General features: G+C 45.5%; 1 protein-coding gene across 2 annotated transcripts; it reads right to left on the bottom strand.

The window, feature by feature from the left end:
- Nucleotides 1-586: 586 nt before the first annotated feature.
- LOC149273573 (serine/threonine-protein phosphatase 2A 56 kDa regulatory subunit epsilon isoform-like) lies at nucleotides 587-23,251 on the bottom strand. Of its 2 annotated transcripts, none has more exons than XM_089506140.1 (13): nucleotides 23,095-23,251; nucleotides 12,479-12,675; nucleotides 9,799-9,900; nucleotides 9,194-9,286; nucleotides 6,405-6,535; nucleotides 6,083-6,142; nucleotides 5,810-5,918; nucleotides 5,241-5,294; nucleotides 5,090-5,140; nucleotides 3,561-3,680; nucleotides 2,778-2,905; nucleotides 2,373-2,474; nucleotides 587-686 (listed from the first exon to the last, which is right to left on the bottom strand). In XM_089506140.1, the coding sequence occupies exons 1-13, from the start codon at nucleotides 23,249-23,251 to the stop codon at nucleotides 587-589; spliced, it is 1,404 nt and encodes a 467-aa protein (XP_089362266.1). The 2 variants fall into 2 exon arrangements, with proteins under 2 accessions (XP_089362266.1, XP_089362267.1); XM_089506141.1 differs by having other exon boundaries at nucleotides 2,388-2,474.
- Nucleotides 23,252-23,345: the final 94 nt, after the last annotated feature.

Below are 23,345 nucleotides of genomic sequence, written 5' to 3'. Positions count from 1 at the left end.
AAAAAAAAAAAAAAAAATTTAAAATATTAAGCTCTTGAAAAATATGCAAATAAAAAAAAATATGATGAAAGATATCCAGGAGGATGTTACACAAACGTAGAATTTTTTTTTTAATATTTTTTTAAACTATATAAATAGATTTGACAGTATAGCGGAGGAGGGGAGCTCAATTGAAGAACACGTTGCCTGGATTTGAAAGCACAGAGATAGTCTGCTTGCTTAACGGTAATACCAAGTGCCTCGGCCAATGGGAATTTGACACCATAAACTTCCTCGAGAAATCAAAAAAAAAAAAAAAAAAAATTAAAAAAAAAAAAAAAAAAGACTTAAAGAAATTTTAAAACAATGATTATGTTTTTCAAAGTTCTGAGAAGTTCTCCTACTATCCAAACTTTTGGATTAAAGTTCATATATTGTTTTTTTTCTGTTTTTTTTTTTGTTATCCTTTACTTAAGACAGTTATATACAGTGCTGAATAATGAAACAAAGGTGATCTACTGTAAAGTTGCACAATACAGGAACTGCTGATCCATCTTCTACTACATAAATGAGACTCCGAGGGATAAAGGTACAGGAGGTTCCTCTGTTAAGTTGGGATGATGCCGTCGCTCTGAAGACCTCTCTTTAGTTCTAAGTCTTCTAGTTTTTTCCATAGTTCTTCGCGCTCCTTTTCTTTTTTCTTCTCACTATAAGAACAGCAGTGGAAGTCGCATTAAAACACCGGGAGCCAATGACCCTGTCAGTCATTTTGATCGGCCGAATGGGAAGATTTACATTTGATCTGGCCCCTACAAACCCATTTTTCACACACCCCGAGACAAAACTATCGACTTGGCCCTTCCCGAGTTGATTCTTTAGCGAGAAAACACTAATCGACCCTTTAAAACGAGGCTCTGGTTTGTGAAAACCTGACCGCTTGGGCTGTCTCGCTCTCCGAGATCCCGGTTGTAGGTGAATACAGAAAAGCCTTTGTCTGCCCGGATAACTTCCCCGGCGAGCTCGTGTACCAACAGATCGCCGTTGTCTTTCGGAGATCGGAAGGGTGTTTGGCAGAGCCCAGGTACTGTCACATCAGCTAAACCCGCGCTCGATTGATCAGGAATCACCACCGCATGCTATGCGTCACGTACACACGAGTGTTCTGGCAGGTAAAGCCGGCCGTTTCGCCGTAACACGCCGTACCCGTCCGCAGGCAGGCGCCGAGTCAGACATAAACCCGATTAACCGGGAGCCCCTAACACACACACACACGTATCAATATGCCTCCATATATCACGCCGATACATCATATACAAACGGTATTAAAAAAAAAGTTACATGACCCTGAGGGAAAAAGACAGGTAAGGGTTAACCGCACAAATTAATTGTATTCTGAAGCCGCTGGTGTTGCTACAATATAATTAACTATTTTGGAATCACGTCTGTACGTTTCGGTACAAAAATATAGAAATCAATTTTAAAAATACACATAAAAACAATCAAATGATCTTGTGCGTACTTGGATCTAGTGTACAGTTCTAAAAAGGGTCCATTTTACTTACCGGGGTTTCTACCAAAGCCGGTGCAGAACAGGGGCTGCGTTTAAGTCGTTTACTGGGGTACGTTGGCTATTAGGTGAGGGGGGGGCGTCTGTGCGAGTTTTGGCTAATTCGAGTACAAGAAGCTTATGGGGGGCAGGATTTTGATGAATAATTTAGTGCATTTGCGTCCGTTTTTATGTGGGAATGTCACACGTTGCTCTGTATTAACATTATGCGGACCCCCAAACCCCCAGGCTCACTGCTCGTCGTGGGCTCAGGACTTTATTATTTTCTATTGTTAAGATACTTGGGTTATCTTTTCCAACCCTCACATTACATTCGCATCCACAAAAAGAAGATTGAATGCAAACTTCCTCCGTTTCCCATGCAGAGGTGTCGGAATCCCATTGGTCGGCCCAAGCAGGAAGTTGGAAGCCGCTTCCTGTTCTCTCCCCGCGTTGTTTTAGCAAACGGCGCATGAGCCTCTAGCGCTAGAGATTGTTTCCGGCCGCACAGGCCCCTCCGTAACGCTATTAGCACAGATAGCTCGATTTATACCCTGTGACGGGGCAGTAGGGTTTTTTGGTTTTTCTCCTCCCGACATCTTAGTCTGAACCCTTTCTGCACCCATGGAAAGGAGAACAAGGACTTTATTTCCAGCTGTTCTGCACCGACTTTTATTGGCATGTGAGGGACTGGGCAACACGTTTGCCCCGCTACGGGCTACCCTTTCCTCGGACACTTAAATGGTTAAAGATCATGGATCTAACCCTCAAGATCATCACAGCACAGGCAGCAGCTTGGAACAGGAGCTTCCTGCGCTGTTAACAAAAAAAGGCTATAAAGAGTTACCGCTGGCGATCTGACTTGTAAGTGGCTGTCAGTTCATCGAACAAGGCGCTGTTCATCTCCATGAATGCCTTTAACACGTTGTAGACGAGCGCCACGATAGCCCTGGATGGGGGAAAAGAGGGGGTTATCCGTCAGACATCGGCAGATGTTGCATTAGCGTTACGTTTCTACACAATGCGAAACTTAAAATATTAAGGAACTGTTGTTTTTTGGCTTAAAATAATAATATATATATATATATATATATATATATATATATATATATATATATATATATATATATATATATATATATATATATATATATATATTCCCTTTAAATAGTAAGTTGGTAAATAAAGCAAAGTTCCGTGTATCCAGAGGTCAGCGAGGGACACGGATCCTGTACGGCGATCTCGTACTTACGGATTCCAGTGCTCTTTGGAAATCCTATAGAGGCTGGCGAACATTATGGGGAGGATCACGTTGGAATTCTCTTCTATTAAACTCATGATGTATTCGTTGTTCCAGTAGTACAGAGCTCTTTCCGCCACCTATGAAAAAACAAAAGACTTTAAATGCACATGTAATATACATACACACATACCAAGACATTGAACAGATGGTAGATACAAGACAAACCAAGGGGTTCGCATGACCCCTTCGGAGCCGTCTCCCCTAGATAATCACCAACATAGAAACAGACTCTGCCGACAGATCGGCCCTCATTCGGGCCCCCGTCTAGTCGCCCGTTTCTCCTGCTGTAAAGACCTTAATCAGTCGTTGGTCTCGTCTTAGATTAAGGAGCCGGATGTCTATCCCACGCATGTGCAAATTCCCAAACAATCAACTCTTTCTATACAATTTAAAAGAACATAATGTAACCAGCAACTCAAGTTTTTCACCAAGCATTTGGAGATTCTGGCCATAAAATATACATCAAGTATGATATTTTACTGTCAAGCAGCTCCACAATCCAACACATTTAGGGTCCCGGATTGTTTGTAGAAGTCTGATCCACGCAACAAGAATTTATTTAATCTGTAGGAACAAAATTCCCCAAAAGAGCCTCCAGAAACAAATCAACAAGCAAAGAGGTCGCGTAACTTAGAGCGCAGAGCTTAATCTAATGGAAGCTCACACGCCTCAAATCACGAGAAATCAAATAAGAGTGGATTTAAACAGATAATGACTTTATAATCCACTCACCTGGAAGTGGGGGCTTGACACGCATTTGGCAATCTGCTTGAAAAGGGGCTCCTGGATTTTAACAAACTGTGAAGGTTCAATCACATCCAGGATCTCCTCCAACTCTCCCAGGAACATGACCTAAAATAGGGTTAAAAGTTAATATTGTTATATTTAAACACACAGCGGTCAAAGGAAACAAGAGCAGAATTATCTGTTGGTATGAAGCCAATTACATTAAAACGCTTCTCAACTGGAAACGACTGCTGGAAACGGCTGGTTTTTAGTGGAATCTCTTCATAGGCGTACAGAGGCCCTTTATCACTCCCATCACTCCTGTGTTCCAATGGTCCTTTATCACTCCCATCACTCCTGTGTTCCAATGGCCCTTTATCACTCCCATCACTCCTGTGTTCCAATGGCCCTTTATCACTCCCATCACTCCTGGGTTCCAATGGCCCTTTATCACTCCCATCACTCCTGTGTTCCAATGGCCCTTTATCACTCCCATCACTCCTGGGTTCCAATGGCCCTTTATCACTCCCATCACTCCTGTGTTCCAATGGCCCTTTATCACTCCCATCACTCCTGTGTTCCAATGGCCCTTTATCACTCCCATCACTCCTGGGTTCCAATGGCCCTTTATCACTCCCATCACTCCTGTGTTCCAATGGCCCTTTATCACTCCCATCACGCCTGGGTTCCAATGGCCCTTTATCACTCCCATCACTCCTGTGTTCCAATGGCCCTTTATCACTCCCATCACTCCTGTGTTCCAATGGCTCTTTATCACTCCCATCACTCCTGTGTTCCAACGGCCCTTTATCACTCCCATCACTCCTGGGTTCCAATGGCCCTTTATCACTCCCATCACTCCTGTGTTCCAATGGCCCTTTATCACTCCCATCACTCCTGTGTCCCAATGGTCCTTTATCACTCCGATCACTCCTGTGTTCCAATGGTCCTTTATCACTCCCATCACTCCTGTGTCCCAATGGTCCTTTATCACTCCCATCACTCCTGTGTCCCAATGGCCCTTTATCACTCCCATCACTCCTGGGTTCCAATGGCCCTTTATCACTCCCATCACTCCTGGGTCCCAATGGCCCTTTATCACTCCCATCACTCCTGTGTCCCAATGGCACGTTGTGTTTGCTGATCCAAGTTTAAAAGGCTAATTGATTGTTAGAAAACCCTTTTGCTGTTAAGCTACAGCCAGAAATTTTCAAGTGACCCCAAACTTTTGTACAATGTATTTTTTTTTTCCAACCTGCTTTGTATTTACGCGGATAACAAAGAGTTAACATCACGCCCGCATACCATCTTAATCTGTCTTGAAGACCAGAAGCAAACCTGATAATTACGTTTGTCTTGAGAATATGGACTTTCTGCACAATCTGCCTGATAATTTCATTAGAAGTTACTCCGTTTAAACCACAAAACCCTCTTGGCTGATTACCAAGATTAGTTGCGGTTTAAGTTATTTTAGTTACAAAATATATCAAAATGGAACTTTCAAAAGGCTATTAAAGCATCCAGACTCAGCTTACCTCTTTTTGACTGCACGTTTTTGGCCAGAATTTCATCAACCCTCTAATAACCTAAAGAAAGAGGACCAAGAAACCGTTAATTTTTTTCTAATCCACCTACACAACCAGGCGCCGGATAGCAGAGGTATAGAAATAAATTGGCGAGACTTACTGGTTCTGTGAGCGAAGGATCTTTTTCCAGAAACTGTACTATACAATATGCCAACTAAAAAAAAATACATCATATAATTAAGTATATATTTTTTTAAAGATATCTAAAAATAAAGGACATTCAACGCTAAAAACAAAATATTACTAACACCATAATATTGTAAGGGGAAAGCTATGCCCAAATAGACCACTAAAATTTATAACTGGTGTCCTTTTGGCAAAAAAAACCCCCAAAAAACTGCAACGTAGTGCTGGGGAGAAGAGGGGAAAAGAATCTTAAAAAATTAATTATAATTAAAAAATATTTATAAAAATGCCTTTTTAAGGGATATGATGTACCACAGAGTGCTTGTGAGTTTGGGAACTAAAAACAAAATACATTTTAAAAAGAGTCTTGTAAGCATGCAGAAAATGCAGCATAGCCCTTGCAACAAGGAGTATAATAAACACCAACATATTAAAAATATATATGTATGTACACAAAATCCAGAGAGTCTTTTAACCATAAATTAGCGATTTTGGCAAAGACGTAAAACCATCGCATGTGTTTACAGCCGATAAAATCCGTACCTGTGCGTGGAAGAGAGATAAACTCCGGACAGTGTGAAGGGGAATCAGTACTTTGACGAGGAACTGCTTGTGTTCTGCTTTCAGAGGTAACGCAAAGCCATTGATAATACTGTTATTAAAGAGAAAGAAAACCACGTCGGGTCTATCCACGTACAGAAGAGTCGTTTAAATACCACACGCGTACGACGCTCGCGGAAAGCCGCCGTCTTGCTTACAATAAACGAAACAAAATAAAGTATTTGGTATTTGCACCGAACGCATCATAATACTCACCTTCCTAATATTTCCAGCAATTCGGCTACACCATTAAAGTGTTCGGTTTCATAAACAAATCTACAAAATAAAAAATATAAATATATATATTTAAAAAGAATATATGTTTTAAATATGTCAGACTATACCATCCGGGGAAGGCATCTTGTCCGAAGTTTACGATTTAAGGTTTGGCATAAGCTGCGCCGGGAAGAGATTCCATACATTTACAAACGGGGTCTCTAATGCGCCAACTGACCCCCTCCCCCAACTACCCCCAAACCTATAGAATAATTAAAAGGAAAATAGAGGAGCTCAGACACGCAAATGAAAAGTCACTTACCGTAGAAAAATATTGTTAATCTGTTTTCGGATAAATGCTCTAAGCCCAAGAAACTTGCCATAAATTCTGTGTAGAACTGTTTTTAAATAGTCTCTCTCGCGGGGGTCTTCGCTGTCAAACAGCTCTAACAGCTACATGAAAAAAAGAGAATAATAATATGTTATCAAGGTCCTTCTTGCATATAGTGCGATGGTGCTCTTTTTTTTTTTTTTTTTTGTAAAAGCGACTTTAAAAAATTACAAAAAAAAAAAAAAAAAGATATTAAGGGAAAAGAGACTTAAAAAAAATAAATAAATAAAAATATGTTTAGTGATCTCTACGGGGAAACTTCACCCATGAGATGCCGGCATTTGCCTTACTGATGGAGCGATCTCTGACAGACCTGAATGCCTAGCGGCAGAAGAAAAGCCTAATAAATCCAAGTATTTATGGAATGCCCAAAAGAAATTGAGTTGACGGTACAGAAGGTCGCATTTTTTTAAATCACTTGCGTTATTAGAAAAAAAAGCCAGAAAAAAAAAAAAATTGCATTCCAGACACTTTTTCTTATCAACACGTATTCGCTGTGTTTCTATGGTGCTGCTTGACGACATTGTTTGAGGAGCTGGAGTATTTGACGTGCCGATAAGTCACCAAGCCTCACGATTAGGCAATAAATCCTGACTTTGAGCATTTAGGACAGAAGCACCGAGATACGAGCTAAAATAACCAGAGCTCAAAGTATCAATAAATGGGACTCTATTATAAACTATATTTTTCAAGAGGGACGTCAACCATAGAAATGGAGCAAAGTTTAAACGTGGTGTTAACGCCATAGCAACCACTGGAACGATCCGGGCAGCCAGACCATTCCATCAGTCGACCTATGGAAAAGATATTTATAAAGCCCCGACTCTTCTTGGTGGAACAGAATGAAGAGGTTAGATGGAGAAATGTGGGCTTTAAAGAGTCAGCGCTGCGATCCGTACGCCATTGTATGCTAATTACGCAACATAAAACCTTTGATGAATAAATAGCATTTCTGAGTCTCTCTAGTAATTAACAGCCTATAATCTCAGATCAGCGCTGTGTGTCCCGGCGGTGCTCACTAGGTGGCAGTAAAGTTTACAAAATGTATGTATGTATGTATGTGTGAGCATGTGTGTATGTGTGAGCGTGTGTGTGCCCGCGCATGTATGTATATGTGAGCATGTGTGCCCGCGCATGTATGTATGTGTGAGCGTGTGTGCCCGCGCATGTATGTATGTGTGAGCGTGTGTGTGCCCGCGCATGTATGTATGTGTGAGCGTGTGTGTGCCCGCGCATGTATGTATATGTGAGCATGTGTGCCCGCGCATGTATGTATGTGTGAGCGTGTGTGTGCCCGCGCATGTATGTATGTGTGAGCGTGTGTGTGCCCGCGCATGTATGTATGTGTGTGTACATCAGCACTAAAACCTCTCCAAAAAGAGGACTAATCGCGCACCCCGGAACGAGGCGTTAGCAGAAAGCGAGGGTTTATCGGCCGGCAGAAATCTTTGGAAAGCGGCCATCCTTGGCTCCCATTTATCAGATATACAGCGACCCGGCAAACACCTCACTGCAGGCAACCCCCAAAATAAAGCCACTAAAAGGGTTAAAGCGGCACCTACAGGTGTATAAGTAAGACACACAGATCCCGATACATGTCTGAGTGGGCAAGGAAGAGCTTCAGGAGCTAAATTTAACATCCAATTTAAAAATACATCCGAAAGGTTATTTTTAAGTCGTCGGCTGAAGCGTTTGGATAATTTCCTCGCCTATCACCGCTCGCCATGTGAAATAAATCTAGAAGCAAAGCGAGCGCCGCTCCGTTTATAATCTCCACGAGAACAGAGATTCTTAAAACGTTTGTCTCTTAGCAACGCGATCCGCGAAGATTAGATTTTCAGCAAAAACGTAAAGTTCCTCCGCGGGGAAAGCGTGTTTAACCGGGTCGATGGCGTGGCCGACCGCAAACAAATCGGGGCAATCAATGACTCGGCACAGACAGCGGAACACGGATCGATATATTAACCCCTTAAGGACAATGGGATGTCCTTAAACCCATTAAAAACAACGCACTGGCAGGCCGTACATGTACGGGATTTGTCACGAAGGGGTTAACAGTGGCAACGTAAACAGGTGCCGGGAGCCGGAAACAATGCAGAAAATATACAGTCTAAACGAGACAACAGATAAATTGATACATTAACCAACAAGTCAAACAATCTGACGGCCTGTATATGTATAATATATAATATATATATATAAAATTGCCTCAAAAGCTTAAAAAAAAATAATTCTCTTTGAGCAGGCCCCCAGCAGTAATGTCTGTCGGTGTTGATAAAAACCTAGTTTTATCTCATTTTGCCCCAATAATCTCCCTATATCTGCAGTCCTGGAGGCAGCCATCGTTGTCAGCCATGTGATACTTTGGGTGACTTTCCCGGCTCAAACACCGCATCATGATGCTTTATGGCAATGCTAATGAAGTCAGTTCCCCCATAGACTTTCATTAGTCAGAGAGTCCGATTGGGTGATTAAGACGGAGCCCTTCTATCGTTTCCCACAGACAGTACGATAAGGAGTCGGGCGTTTGCCTAGTAGATTGGGCTCAGATAACAGAGCGAGAATTAAAACAGGCTCAGCTCTCCATCTGACTCGGGGAATAAAAGTGCTGAATAAAGTTCTGTCCAAACCGAGGGAATATTCAGACAGACAAAGGCGAAGACGTTAACACCAAGAACCACAAAAAAAAAAAAACTCTCAAAGCGGAGCGTTGCGCTTACCTGTAATACAAATTTTTGATCTATGTACTTTTTGGCAATACTGGGTTGAAATTCTTGGCTTTCCAAAAACCGTATGAAAAATTCATATACAAGCTAAAGAAAAACAAAAACAAGAGTCAGCCCCTGAGACACAGATTACTTTCCATCAAACATCACGGGTTACGGCTCGCTGTAAAACGCTCTAAAGTAGAGAAGAAAGTGGCTTTTATGAGACGGCCATAAAATAAAAACATATAATAAAAGTAAGAGAAAACAGAAATCCTGCGGGATGCCTTTTTTTTTTTTTTATCTCTCCCTTTTTATTACTTGGTCGCGATTTTTTAAGGCACTCTAATAAAAGCCGCAGCTTAATTACACGAACGGCTTCGCTCCTTCGAGCGCGGTGGACTCGGCACATGGGTTTGTATCCGCCATGTTGCCGGGAGTCGTAGCCACCAGCCTATTTTTAACTTGCAGTCAACATCGCTTGAAAGAAACTTGAACAACAACTGTTAGCATTCGTGGCCGCGCAAGCCGGTGGGGCTTCCAGGACTTCCCTCTCTCTACACGCGGTCAGGCGTGACGCACCTGATCGCAACATGCACCCCCTCCGTGCGCTCCTTTACCTGTAAATGCGGCCAGGACGCCTCAAGGGTTGGTTCGTCTTCCTCGGGGTCGAACTCGTTGCTGTCGCTCGGCGGAAGGGTTCGAAATATATTGCAGGAGACCTGGAAGAACAGAAGAAGATGCATTAGAACCCAGTTCCGTTCCGACCCACCCAAAGCGGGTCTACTGAAGGGTCTACATGGGACCATTGGCCGCCATCATGGGGTGTTGGTCATCTAGTGGCTCGATCAAATACCAATGAAACCCATTATTCTTTCGGAACGTACAAGACATTTGGGAACAATCCCAAGAAGACCTACCCGACCACTCGACTCAACACAACGGTGACCTTTTAGCGCATAACCGGGCTACAAAAACCCCGATAACGACTCTTTTTGATAACCTTAACACATTACGGAAAGTCACCGAAAAAATCTTGCGATATTTAAAGTGATTTCTGACCATAAGCAGACCGCCCCCCCCCCCCCCCAGCCTGGTCCTCCCAAGGCTAACAAGATCCAGACCATAAGCGATACACTTAGGAATATTTGATGTCTCCGCCGCTGTAACTAGCGCCCTAAATCGGGGTCTATTAAGCGTAAACGCTCGGTTTCAGAGCGGCAGTAATCAGGATAGCCCGGCCGCAGAATCCCCTCGCTTGTTTTATATTCCCGGTCATCATTAAAGAGAAAACCAGCAACATCTGCTTCTTCTACCCGACTGACTCTTCGAGAGCGAAGCCTCGCGTTTTTGGCATCCGTCTTTTTTCATTTCCTCTTCTGGAAACAAAATTCTGGATAATAAGAGCCGTTTATTGTTTACAAAACTGACAGAAATCTGTAATTTTAATTTAAAAAAAAAAGATAATTAAGGGATAAAATCTCGTGCAAGACCAAGCCCCCCCGGCGCTCGATGTTGATGAGACGTCTATCAGACTGTAGAATATTTTAATGCTAATTTGGGAAGAAGAGGGATAATCTGCGGGCGTTTAACCCACTAATCGCAGACAAGGATCTAATTGGTCCCATAAAGCCTTAAATAAATAACATCTATTTTATAAGACATGGCACTACTACTTCATAGACTGGCCGAGCTAATGGCAAGCAGGACAATAAACACCCCCCCCCCGTCCTTAATGCCCTAAATGCCCTTGACTTCTCCTCCTCTTGCTGCAACCAATCAGCGGGGCAAGTAACGAGGGCTAAATCTTGCTGCACAGCCGCCGGGCCGAAGAGCTTTCGATTTAGTGCACGCATGGGGTGGGAAGTCGCGGTTTAATTATAAACACGCAACGTTTCCGCCTTCAAAGTACAGGATGGAAAACTCATCAGGAGTTAAAAGTTCAGGAAGGGGAAAGCAGCGTCCAGAGACTTCGTCAACGTCCACCCAGGAGCAGAATATACGGCGACGAGGACCAAAGGCCAAGGCGCTGCCGCAGTGAAGGCAAATGCGCCGCCTCCGAACGTGAAACAGGACCAACGCAGATCGCCTTACAGGAGGAGCTCGCTGGGAGCTTTAGTGAGAACGGAACGTCGGGGTTAAAGGGACAGTTTAATGTAACTGAAGCAGTACTTCATCCGGACCAAAAACATGTGGGGGGGGGGGGGTCAAGCATTCACTGGAGCTGGAAGATGCAGCGGACCTCCCCTCCAAGGTCCAACAACTCTCTCCACCGATTGGCTGCTTCAAGTAGCCAATCAGTGGTGGGGAAAGGACTCCCCGAGAGCATTTCTGCGCACACGGGTCAGAGCCGCTCCCCTTCTGCAGCATTCACAGGGGCCGCTACAGGGGACCGGGGGTAATTAAATCACGTGGAATGAGAGGCGTTTGGCTCAAACCCGTCCCCTACGGGGTATGTAGGTGGGAGTCAGACACAGGGGCAAATGCGTATGGGGGGGCTGCAGAATGCCCCCCATGCATGTTAAAGTTTATATTATTCAGACATTTTTTTTCTAGTTATTATCCAAAGGAGGATTTGCGAGGTACCCCCCCCCCCCGCCCCCCGATCCCTGGGGCGTCCTAAATCACTAGGGGTCTTACGAAATATTTGTTTTATGTCTCCTGGTGAAGTCAAATGACAATTTAGCATTGGACTGCAAAGAAACATACGTTCTGCCCCCCCCCCCCACACCGAGACCCCTGGCGCGATTAATTAGATCCAAGCGAGACTTCAAAGGCTGCAGGTTGGCAGGAGGAATACAAATGAAGCCGCGGTCCCGATCCTATCCTCCTCGCCCCGCTGGAACGCCGCGATTCTACCCTTTATAGCGCACCGAGCCGCTACACACACTGCCGATTTACAGCTTTAAAAATGCATCACTTCCAGCTGTCTCAATACTGATGTCAGATTCTGGGGAGGAAAAAGCCACTGAATCGTTTAAATAATTAAAACAATACTGAATTCTTATGTTAAAATTATACCGCTATTATTTATGAGTTAACTTGTATTCCAATTCTGTGTTTAGATGCATTTTTCTTTGGACCAAGCAAGATATACCTATTGGGCTTCAATCATTGGACGACGGCTGCAGCTACTACCACAGACTTTTTTTTTTTTTTTTTTTTTAAGAATTTTAAAGTATTTCAAGCTTCCAGGATTTAACCTACTTTTACCCAAACCTAAGAAACATACAGGTCCACGATACGCAATGACAGATATTGCCAAGTCGAGAACGTTCTTCGGGTCAACGGATAGCTCACCATTCTGACGACTTCGGGGTACGTCTGCTCCGTGAGACAGCCTCGGCTTATCGTGACGTAGTCCACCAGTTCGTTGAGGGTCGAGCGCTTATATTCTTTCATTTTAAGGTCTGACAGCGTGTCCATGAAATCAAAAATGACGCAGCACTGCTGGAGCTTCTTGAGGAACAGCTCGGGCTGCTCGGAGGTCTGGACCTCTGCAAGAAGAAGAAGGATCGGGTTTGTAAACAATAAATCGTGACACCGTAGGAAAGGAATATGAATCGGGTCTCCATCATTCCATTAACGCTTGTATTAAAGACGTTTTGAAGTGCGGGAGCCTGCAGAGACCATTAAAATGAATGGGAACCCTTGCCGCGCATGGGGTTCTGACGAGACCTCCCACCGCAGCATCTGGCTAGCCAGCGTTGGAGCGGACGGGAGGGCTGCATATGCGTGCGTGGAGAGCTCAGAATCCCCCCACCAGAAAAGACCCCGCAGCTATCATATGCATGATGGCTGGAGAGTCTTTTAGTCCATTGGAGACATGATTTAAAATCCTGAAATAAGATGTCACAGTATGCATGGTCCGGGGCGCCGGATAAATTCACACTCATACGTATGCATGGCACTTGGTGGGTAAAGTCATCAGCCCGCTCGGTGAGGACCCCCGCTGACAGGCTTCAGTGCCATGTGACCGCCGGGCTGGGATCGGATCGCCGGGTACCACGACGCGTGCATTATTTATCCAATGACTCGGCGGCGTTTAAGCGAGCCGTAACACGAGCCGACGCAGGCCGCGGATTCAGTTACTGCACCTCGTTAATAAATAACATTATCAGCCCTCAAACACAACGCAGCGCCGCCGGGGGAAAAGAAACGTCTTGGCAACCCGGAAGGCCCGTCGACACGAGCCAACAGAGAAGCCAAAGAGAAAGCCCTGAACACGTCAATCAGCCACGGAGAAACCACGAGCAGTCGAGGAATAGTTAACCCCCGACGTAACACGGAGACGCGCAGCCCAACGGGGGGCTTCGCTGCATGCAGACGGGATCGGAAACGTTATGAGGTGAAACCAGACAGAAAAGCACGCAACGGTCTACTCCGAGGGTCCTCGGAAACGCCTTTATATTACTGAACACGCCACACTACTGAGATATATGTACGAGTGTGTGTGCGCGCGTATGTATGTACGAATGTGTGCGTATGTATGCATGTATGTATGAACGAGTGTGCATGTATATAAACGTGTGAATGAGTGTATGTACATGTGTGTGTGTGTATATGAATGAATGTATAAATGACTATGTTTGTATGTACGAGTGTGTGCATATGAATGAGTGTGTGTATGTATGTGTGTGTGTATGAATGAATAAATGAATGAACGAACACATGTGTGTTTAGCCCTGCTCAAAATGCTGGATGTGCTATTTTGGAGAAAATAAAGTTTCAGCGCTATTTTTTCTGACAAGAAACCCCCCCAAAACTCCTGTCTGCTTTCTACAGGAGCGAGTAAAGCGGGATTATAAAAGTTTGCACACAAATAAAAGAAAACACCGAGCTACAGGAAGGAAGCGCAAAACCGTCTCAAACAATAGAGAACGCACTTCCGCAGCGCGAGAAAATCTGCCAGGGAGAAACAAAGCCCTAAAGAGACAATCGGGGCCACAGATACCGTCTGCAGCGGAGAAGGGGCCAATGAGACAGGTGCCATCCAGACACACACGGCTACTGTGAGTCAGGAGCAGCCACCCCTCGGACTCTCACTGCGCCACCAACCGCAGCATTAGAAGCGGAATTCATTGCTGAATCCCCTCCCAGAAATACAATCTTTCATAAAATAAAGTTCTCTTTCATAATTACGTCGGGAACACCTAATTCTCGTGTGACGCAATTGCTGGCGTTGATAGGTTGTTGCCATAGAAACCCTTTTTTGTTAAGTTTCTGTTTAAGAAGTCATAAGTGTCAGATCTCTTAAGGTTTAGGAAGTCGAGAGTCCAACTTACACCGAGGCGATTTACAAACGGCAGCCCACAACAGATGCTGCTCTGTGGTCTTTAACGCGCATGCACAGGAGGGTCCTTTCTTCAGTCACCAGAGAATGAACAGAGCACAATATTTATCAGAAGCTGACCTTCCCCTTCCCCTTCCCCATTGGTTAATGATTGACTAATGAAAGCCTATGGAGGAACGGACTTTATTAGCATCGCCATAAAGCATCAGCTCAGTGTGGTGTTTGAGCCGGGAAAGTCACCCAAAATATCACACGACTGCCAGCGACGGCGGCTCCAGGTCTGCTGATAAAGGGAGTTTATTGGGGCAAAATTAGATAAAACCAGGTTTTTGTCAATGCTGGGGGTGATATTACTGTATACAGCACTCTGGGGGGGGGGTGATATTACTGTATACAGCACTCTGGGGGGGGTGATATTACTGTATACAACACTCCGGGGAGGGGGGGTGATATTGTATACAGCACTCCGGGGGGGGTGATATTACTGTATACAGCACTCCGGGGGGGGGGGGGAGGGGTGATATTACTGTATACAGCACTCCGGGGAGGGGGGGGTGATATTACTGTATACAACACTCCGGGGAGGGGGGGGGTGATATTACTGTATACAGCACTCCGGGGGGGGGGGGGTGATATTACTGTATACAGCACTCCGGGGAGGGGTGATATTACTGTATACAGCACTCCGGGGAGGGGTGATATTACTGTATACAGCACTCCGGGGAGGGGTGATATTACTGTATACAGCACTCCGGGGAGGGGGGTGATATTACTGTATACAGCACTCCGGGGAGGGGGGTGATATTACTGTATACAGCACTCCGGGGAGGGGGGTGATATTACTGTATACAGCACTCCGGGGGAGGGGGGTGATATTACTGTATACAGCACTCCGGGGAGGGGGGGGGGTGATATTACTGTATACAGCACTCCGGGGAGGGGGGGGGGGTGATATTACTGTATACAGCACTCCAGGGAGGGGTGATATTACTGTATACAGCACTCCGGGGGGGGGGTGATATTACTGTATACAGCACTCCGGGGAGGGGGGGGTGATATTACTGTATACAGCACTCCGGGGAGGGGGGTGATATTACTGTATACAGCACTCCGGGGAGGGGTGATATTACTGTATACAGCACTCCGGGGGGGGGGGTGATATTACTGTATACAGCACACCGGGGAGGGGGGGTGATATTACTGTATACAGCACTCCGGGGAGGGGGGGGTGATATTACTGTATACAGCACTCCGGGGAGGGGGGGGGTGATACTACTGTATACAGCACTCCGGGGAGGGGTGATATTACTGTATACAGCACTCCGGGGGGGGGTGATATTACTGTATACAGCACTCCGGGGAGGGGGGGGTGATATTACTGTATACAGCACTCCGGGGAGGGGGGTGATATTACTGTATACAGCACTCCGGGGAGGGGTGATATTACTGTATACAGCACTCCGGGGAGGGGTGATATTACTGTATACAGCACTCCGGGGAGGGGGGGGGTGATATTACTGTATACAGCACTCCGGGGGAGGGGGGTGATATTACTGTATACAGCACTCCGGGGAGGGGGGGGGGATATTACTGTATACAGCACTCCGGGGAGGGGTGATATTACTGTATACAGCACTCCGGGGGGGGGGGGTGATATTACTGTATACAGCACTCCGGGGAGGGGGGGGGGGGTGATATTACTGTATACAGCACTCCGGGGAGGGGGGGGGTGATATTACTGTATACAGCACTCCGGGGGGGGGGGGTGATATTACTGTATACAGCACTCCGGGGAGGGGGGGGGGGATATTACTGTATACAGCACTCCGGGGAGGGGGGGGTGATATTACTGTATACAGCACTCCGGGGAGGGGGGGGGGATATTACTGTATACAGCACTCCGGGGAGGGGTGATATTACTGTATACAGCACTCCGGGGAGGGGTGATATTACTGTATACAGCACTCCGGGGGGGGGGTGATATTACTGTATACAGCACTCCGGGGAGGGGGGGGTGATATTACTGTATACAGCACTCCGGGGGAGGGGGGTGATATTACTGTATACAGCACTCCGGGGGAGGGGGGTGATATTACTGTATACAGCACTCCGGGGGGGGGTGATATTACTGTATACAGCACTCCGGGGGGGGGTGATATTACTGTATACAGCACTCCGGGGAGGGGGGGGTATGCTCAAGGTGAAACACGTTGTCCTTCAGATCTCTCCTTTAAGCTTATAGAATGGGTGTGAATCACCGCGGTTCTCGCGTTAAATGGCCTTTATTGGGGGGATTCTCTTACACGGCGAGCGCTCGAGACCCCCGGCTGTAACTCTGCTCTCCATCTGCTGGCAAATAGAAGGAGATAATTGTTCTATTTAAAGGACAATTAAAACCGCATTAAAAAAATGTAAAACGACACAAAAACGCCATTTCCTTGATTTATATGTAAAACACAATAAGTAATAACACAAGGTTTCCAAACGGCAGAGAATATAAAGTAACAAACTGGTGTCCGATTAACCCTTCGCATCTGTTTAAAGGTGCTGTTCCACCTACACTGCTGAATCGGATGCGGTGGGAGATCATTCCTATTACTGCTAAATTCAAAGTTGGTTTTTCCCCCCCGGTCATGTGACGCAATAGCAGACACCGATAGGTTGTTCCCGTAGAAACCGGACAGCTTCTTAAAGTTTGTGTAAACTTTCAGACAATAGAATAAAAGGACAGATCAGCTAAGGTGTAATTAATTGCTCGTCCGAGTGGAACAGCAGCTGTAAACGGGTTCATAATAATAATCTGTCGGAAGGCGTGAGGTGAAGCATATCGTATATATATTCTATAAATAAATATAATATATACGATGCAGGAACTCAAACCACGGCGGAGACGTGGGGGGGGGGATTCAAAATGGGGAATTTACAGTAGTTTGATCAATCTGGAAAATACTGGGCACAATATTCCCCACCAGGTACAGGATGATGGGAGTTGTAGTTAAAGGCAGAGGGGCCAATTATTTTGAATACCGGGTTGCGATTATCCACAGAAAAATCGGATAAATCGTATTATCCATAACAAACGTGGCAGGGCACAGGGGGGCTGAAATCCAGGACCTCATCCAAAAACAGGCTACCAGCTAACCCCCCTGGCAGCATATAACTGTTTGTTCTCAGGATCTGCATTATTCCTCCCCGTTATTCCCCTCCGATTGTTAACTCGCTGGTCGATTGGTTCAGATAGCGGGGAAACAAACTTTTTCCCACGGATCCCCATAAGGTAACCCGGCCCCGCTGTCACACCTAATCACAAAGCATTTCTGGCTAGTTTTAATTACTACTATTTTATATAGCGCCATCATACTCCACAGCGCTGTACAACGGGGAAACAAGTCGCGTTTAACGACAAGCAGCGACGCCGACGTTTCCCCTTCAATGCGTTCCGGCATCTCATTAGAACTCGGCTAACCGGTACAACCGCAACAACGTTCCCGTCACAATGAATCGTTTGCAACAATCCAAATATGATAGTCTTCCCCAATTTACACGACGCAGTCACGCTACAGAGCGCTTCCGCGCGGCCCCCCGAATCACATCCAGTCCCCCCGTCCTATTACAAAAACTCGCGGCGCCCAAAGCATTTTCCCAAAAGCTTTGTTTTCGCCGGCGGTCGTCACTTGGAAGGGAGTGGATTTCCTGAAGATCGGGATCCGTGATGTCATCGTCTGTGCAACAGCTTCATCATTATGTCAGAATGACCCCTTCCTCCCGGCAGAACATCGGCGTCTGAAGAAGCTGCCATTCCACTTTTACCCCCCAAAAAAGCATGCCCTAAACCTTTATGAGGAAAGCCAGGACTGCACCGAATAACATTAACCCCTTAAGGACAACGGGCAGTTCCTAAACCCATTGAAAACAATGCATTTTGAGCCCGTACATGTACGGGCTTTGTCATTAAGGGGTTAAGAATCATAAGCGGGTCACTGCTTGACAACAGAAATAGCCACCAACAGGTAAAAGATTGCGTAAACTTTTAGATGTAACGTAAGGTAGTTTTACTTTACTCAGAGGGTGGTGGATAAGTGGAACAGCCTCCCAGCAGAGGTGGTAGAGGGTAATACAGCGAGGGGATTAAACATGCATGGGATAGACATACGGCTCCTGAATCTCAGACGAGACCAACGACTGAATTGAAAAAGCATTACAAAAAAAATTAAAACAAAAATAAAAGTTATTGACAGGAGGCGTTTCTATCACTCCCAGCCGCGATCTAACCGTCTACAAGATAAGCCCGACACGGCGTCCGTCTCGGGAGATAAGGGGCGACCGTCTCGGGAGATAAGGGGCGACCGTCTCGGGAGATAAGGGGCGACCGTCTCGGGAGATAAGGGGCGACCGTCTCGGGAGATAAGGGGCGACCGTCTCGGGAGATAAGGGACGCTGTCCAAACAGCTAAGTCCTTCATGCTGTCCGTGATTCCCTATGGACCAATTCTTCATAAATGTGAAGAGTTTCAAGTCAAAAGCCTATATATATATTATATATTATCCTTATATACACACATTATCCATATATATATATATTATCCACACTCGCTGGCGGGACGCGTATGAATAAAAATACACACATTTTATTTTATATATATATATACAATTTTTTATTGGTTATATAGCGCAATCAAATTCCGTAGCGCTGTACAAAGGGTAGACAGGACATTTGACTTACAGAAACGAGGAGGAGGGCCTGCTCACAAGAGCTTACAATCTAGAGGGAGTAAGGGTCTAATATATATATATATATATATATATATATATATATATATATATATATATATGGCTGCTATTTTTTCCCTAGCGAGTGTCTCCCTTGTGTTTTGTATTATTAGTGTTAACCCCTCCCTGGCCGAGTTGTTTAATTACGGCAAAAAACTTTTTTTCAGCGATAATGTCTCCTTTCGTGTATTTGCACCATAAAATCTCTCTTTTTTGGCGAGCTGCTCTTCCGCCCTGAACCCTTCGATTGCCTTTATTACCGATGCAGTCCTTCCTCGCAGCCGTCGCGGTTCCGGAATAACCGGTAGCCGTGCGGTTTAACCAAAACCTTGGATAAGAGGCAGAATAACGCTCACTGCTCTTGTGCATTAAGTATTGGTCACCACGGCTCCTGCTTGACATCAGGTGACGTTTAAGTAAGAGCAGAGTCCACTGGTACCAAATCACACATTTTTCAGTGTGTTCCAGATCACGAGCCCCTTAAATATTAACTACTTCTTTACCGGACTAATGTCTGCTTATAAAGACCCCCCTCTCCCGTCTGAAGCAGCGGCGGCGGCTGTAAGGAATGTACGGGAAGGATGTGTCCGTCAGTAAAGGAAATTAGATTTTGGGAAATTTTAGAGGCTGCCGGGGCCTCCAGCATTTATTTGGGTCGCTGGTGGTGAAAGTGTTAAATGCCGTATCACCCCCCCCCACCTCTTTGAATTCCGTTTTATGTTATGGGGGCTTTAATAATGCTTGCTATAAGAAGCTGTATCTTCCCTCGAAGCATCAACGTCCCCCCAAACCCCTGAGCCGGGCCACTCAAGCCATTCAATACGATCATGCGCAATGTCCCGTTTCTCATACACGTATATAATATATTACATTTATTGTATGTGAACGGACCATGACGGACGTGATCAGGGTTCTAGAAGACGCTAAAGAGTTTGGGACGGGCGACCGGCGACCCACATCCTGTAACGAGGTGTCTTTTATTCTATCCGGTAAATACATTTATTGCGGGTGTTTTTAGGGCCCCCCCCCCCATTCTTTAGTTAAAAACCAAACCCCGGCATCTCGTCGCTTTTACCTGGCTGCCGATGGACGCCGGCACGGTTCACCGTTTAGTTCTCCGGGCCGGTCGGGGGTTTTCACCGAACCCCGGTACCCGTGGACACTTTTTCTCGCGAGCGCCTTCTTTCTTCAAACACGTGGAGGAATCGGACCCTTCTTCACGCGGAAGTCTGCAGACACCTTTTAGACGGACAATCCGAGAGCCAGACTAACGTTATTAGGAGCCGGAAAGAGGTGCCCCGATACAGACCAGATACGGTGAGAATCTAGTAGCCATGACAACCGTGTTAATTGAAGAAGTAATCCCCAAAACAACAAAGTTACACGACAAGCATTCAAGCGGGGTGCCGCAGCACAATGCCCTTTCCACTGGGGGGTGGGTGGGGGCAATTATTCCACCCCTTGGGTGGAAACATACGTCCCAGCAGCTTCATAAGCTGTCGTGTAGCATTCTAAACAAAAAGTTAAACGCCTCCATACGCCGACAGACCTCGACAAACACTAGATCATATTTCAAGCCTGACCCTCAGACATGACAGAAGGTGAATGCGACAAAGACTTTCCTGAAAATGTCTGCAGATACAGAATAGAAGATGCTTTGAAGGGTCGCATGTTCGTGTTAAATGCATATTGGAGCCCACTTTGCATGATGGAATCCATGCTAAAAAAAAAATAAAAAAAAATGACACGCCTGTCTCGTTAACTCCTCCCCCAGCCGCCCATTCCGGAAGCAGGGTGCATACCCCTGCATGCCGGTCCCATTCTAGCCAATGGGTGCTGACCTCCCCTTGAAAACCAAAGCAGACGCAGCAACCAATCACATGCTCTCTGAATACGGGCATTTTGTTAGCATACGCGTGATTGGCTGCTGCTGCTGCTCCTTTGACTTCAACGGGAGCGTTTCTGAGGATGTGCGAGATGTCTATAGATTAATAATGCTTTCCAAAGAGACAGTCAGGAGGCGACACAATGTATTCCCTTCTCGCATTTACAAAAATATATATTTTATGCTGCGTTTTTTTTTTGTTTTTTAAACTTGCCGGCCATCAGAGATTAGGGTTGAGGCGTTTTATTTGAGTTTTCATCTCAGTTTTATTAAAAAGCTACTGAATTGACAGGATGCCTTTAAATCCGCCGACGTACTAGACTCAACCGGGCAGCCAGCGGAATAGGAAAACATGTTTCCGGTTTGAAGAACAGTCACCTGAACGCAAGCAATAATACATTCTGTAATGCAAAGTGCCAAGCAGGAGCGGATACAGCCTGTAATAAATATATATATATATATATATATATATATACACACACACACATATATATATACATACACAGTATATACACTATATACACACATTATACCTGAAATCAGCACTATGGCGGATATATGGTATCGTATCCAAAGCATAACCCTTTAAGTTGGATATTAATATATCATATATATGGTATCAAAATATATTAAAGCAAACTATACAACCGCTACATTATAGCAAAGCAGGAAAGAACCTGAGGCGCTCTGGAAATGATGCTTTTATAACGCATTTAGTTCGCTGAAGGTCCGGGAGGGAACGCAGTCATGTTACCGGCAGGGAGGTCATGCCTGGGAGCCGCTCTGAAATACGTTATATGGATGAATAGATCAAAGAGACGCCGCGACAAAAAACACCATTCCACCAAACTCCCAAATCTTCACAGGCAGCCGGATCAGGACGAGTTACAATTAATACTGAAATATACAAGCATGGCTTTCATTTCTGACCCAGATGTCATAATGAACATAATACAGAGCATACATGCGCTACCGTCCGAAGGGTCAGGGTAACTTGGAAATGTCCCTGGTTTTGAAAGAAAAGCACATTTTGTGCATTAAAATAACATGAAATGGGTCAGAAATCCAGCACAGATGGGGTTAATGCTGTAAATGACTTGTTGCTGGAAATGGCTGATTTTTAAAGGAATCTCTTCATAGGCTTCAGAAGACCTTTATCACTCCCATCACTCCTGTGTTCCGATGGCCCTTTATCACTCCCATCACTCCTGTGTTCCAATGGCCCTTTATCACTCCCATCACTCCTGTGTTCCAGTGGCCCTTTATCACTCCCATCACTCCTGTGTTCCAGTGGCCCTTTATCACTCCCATCACTCCTGTGTTCCAATGGCCCTTTATCACTCGCATCACTCCTGTGTTCCGATGACCCTTTATCACTCCCATCACTCCTGTGTTCCAGTGGCCCTTTATCACTCCCATCACTCCTGTGTTCCAGTGGCCCTTTATCACTCCCATCACTCCTGTGTTCCAATGGCCCTTTATCACTCGCATCACTCCTGTGTTCCGATGACCCTTTATCACTCCCATCACTCCTGTGTTCCAGTGGCCCTTTATCACTCCCATCACTCCTGTGTTCCAGTGGCCCTCTATCACTCCCATCACTCCTGGGTTCCAATGGCCCTTTATCACTCGCATCACTCCCGTGTTCTGATGACCCTTTATCACTCCCATCACTCCTGTGTTCCAATGGCCCTTCTCCCATAACCCCTGTTGTGTTCGCTGATCCAAGTTTAAGTTTAAACGGCTAGCGCTCAGGCTGCCCCCTGTCCACTGCCGAAAAACACCTATAATGGGCATGTGACACCCCCAACGTTTGAATGGAAGAGATAGATATAGATATAGAGAGATATATATATATATTTAGCCCTGGGGATCTATATGTGTATAAACAACAACACATTGCGATTCGGGGAGGTAGACCGAGGAAGCGGTAACCCAACGCCCCTGGTGCATCTGGCACGGTCCTTACCTTTGAGAAGAGGCAGAGGCGTTAACTCGATCGGTTTGCCCTGAGACCTGAACTGCGAGGAGCTTTGCGATCTCTTCTGCCGAGCTTTTCTGACGGACTTCCGAGAAAATCCGTCTACTTTATCCACTGATGGAGGAGTGGTGGGTGCTGAGGACATATCCTTACTGGGGAGGAAAAACAAAACAAACCACATAGGAATATTAATATACTTTTATTGCCGCCGGTATGGGGCAAATTCCAAAATGAAGACC

Source organism: Sceloporus occidentalis, unplaced genomic scaffold (genome assembly GCF_023333645.1).
Source record: "Sceloporus occidentalis isolate IW3139 unplaced genomic scaffold, rSceOcc1.0.p SCAF_366, whole genome shotgun sequence".
Taxonomy (NCBI): Eukaryota; Metazoa; Chordata; class Lepidosauria; order Squamata; family Phrynosomatidae; genus Sceloporus; species Sceloporus occidentalis.
This window is presented reverse-complemented; position numbering and strand designations above follow the sequence as displayed.

Excerpts from the sequence above, each read along its gene's own strand:
- LOC149273573 (XM_089506140.1), bottom strand. The coding sequence starts at position 23,251 with ATGTCCTCAGCACCCACCACTCCTCCATCAGTGGATAAAGTAGACGGA. Across the intron at positions 9,287-9,798 it reads CGTCCTGGCCGCATTTACAG|CTTGTATATGAATTTTTCAT; the intron begins GTAAAGGAGCGC and ends GTTTTTCTTTAG. Across the intron at positions 2,475-2,777 it reads TCCAAAGAGCACTGGAATCC|GGCTATCGTGGCGCTCGTCT; the intron begins GTAAGTACGAGA and ends TCCCCCATCCAG.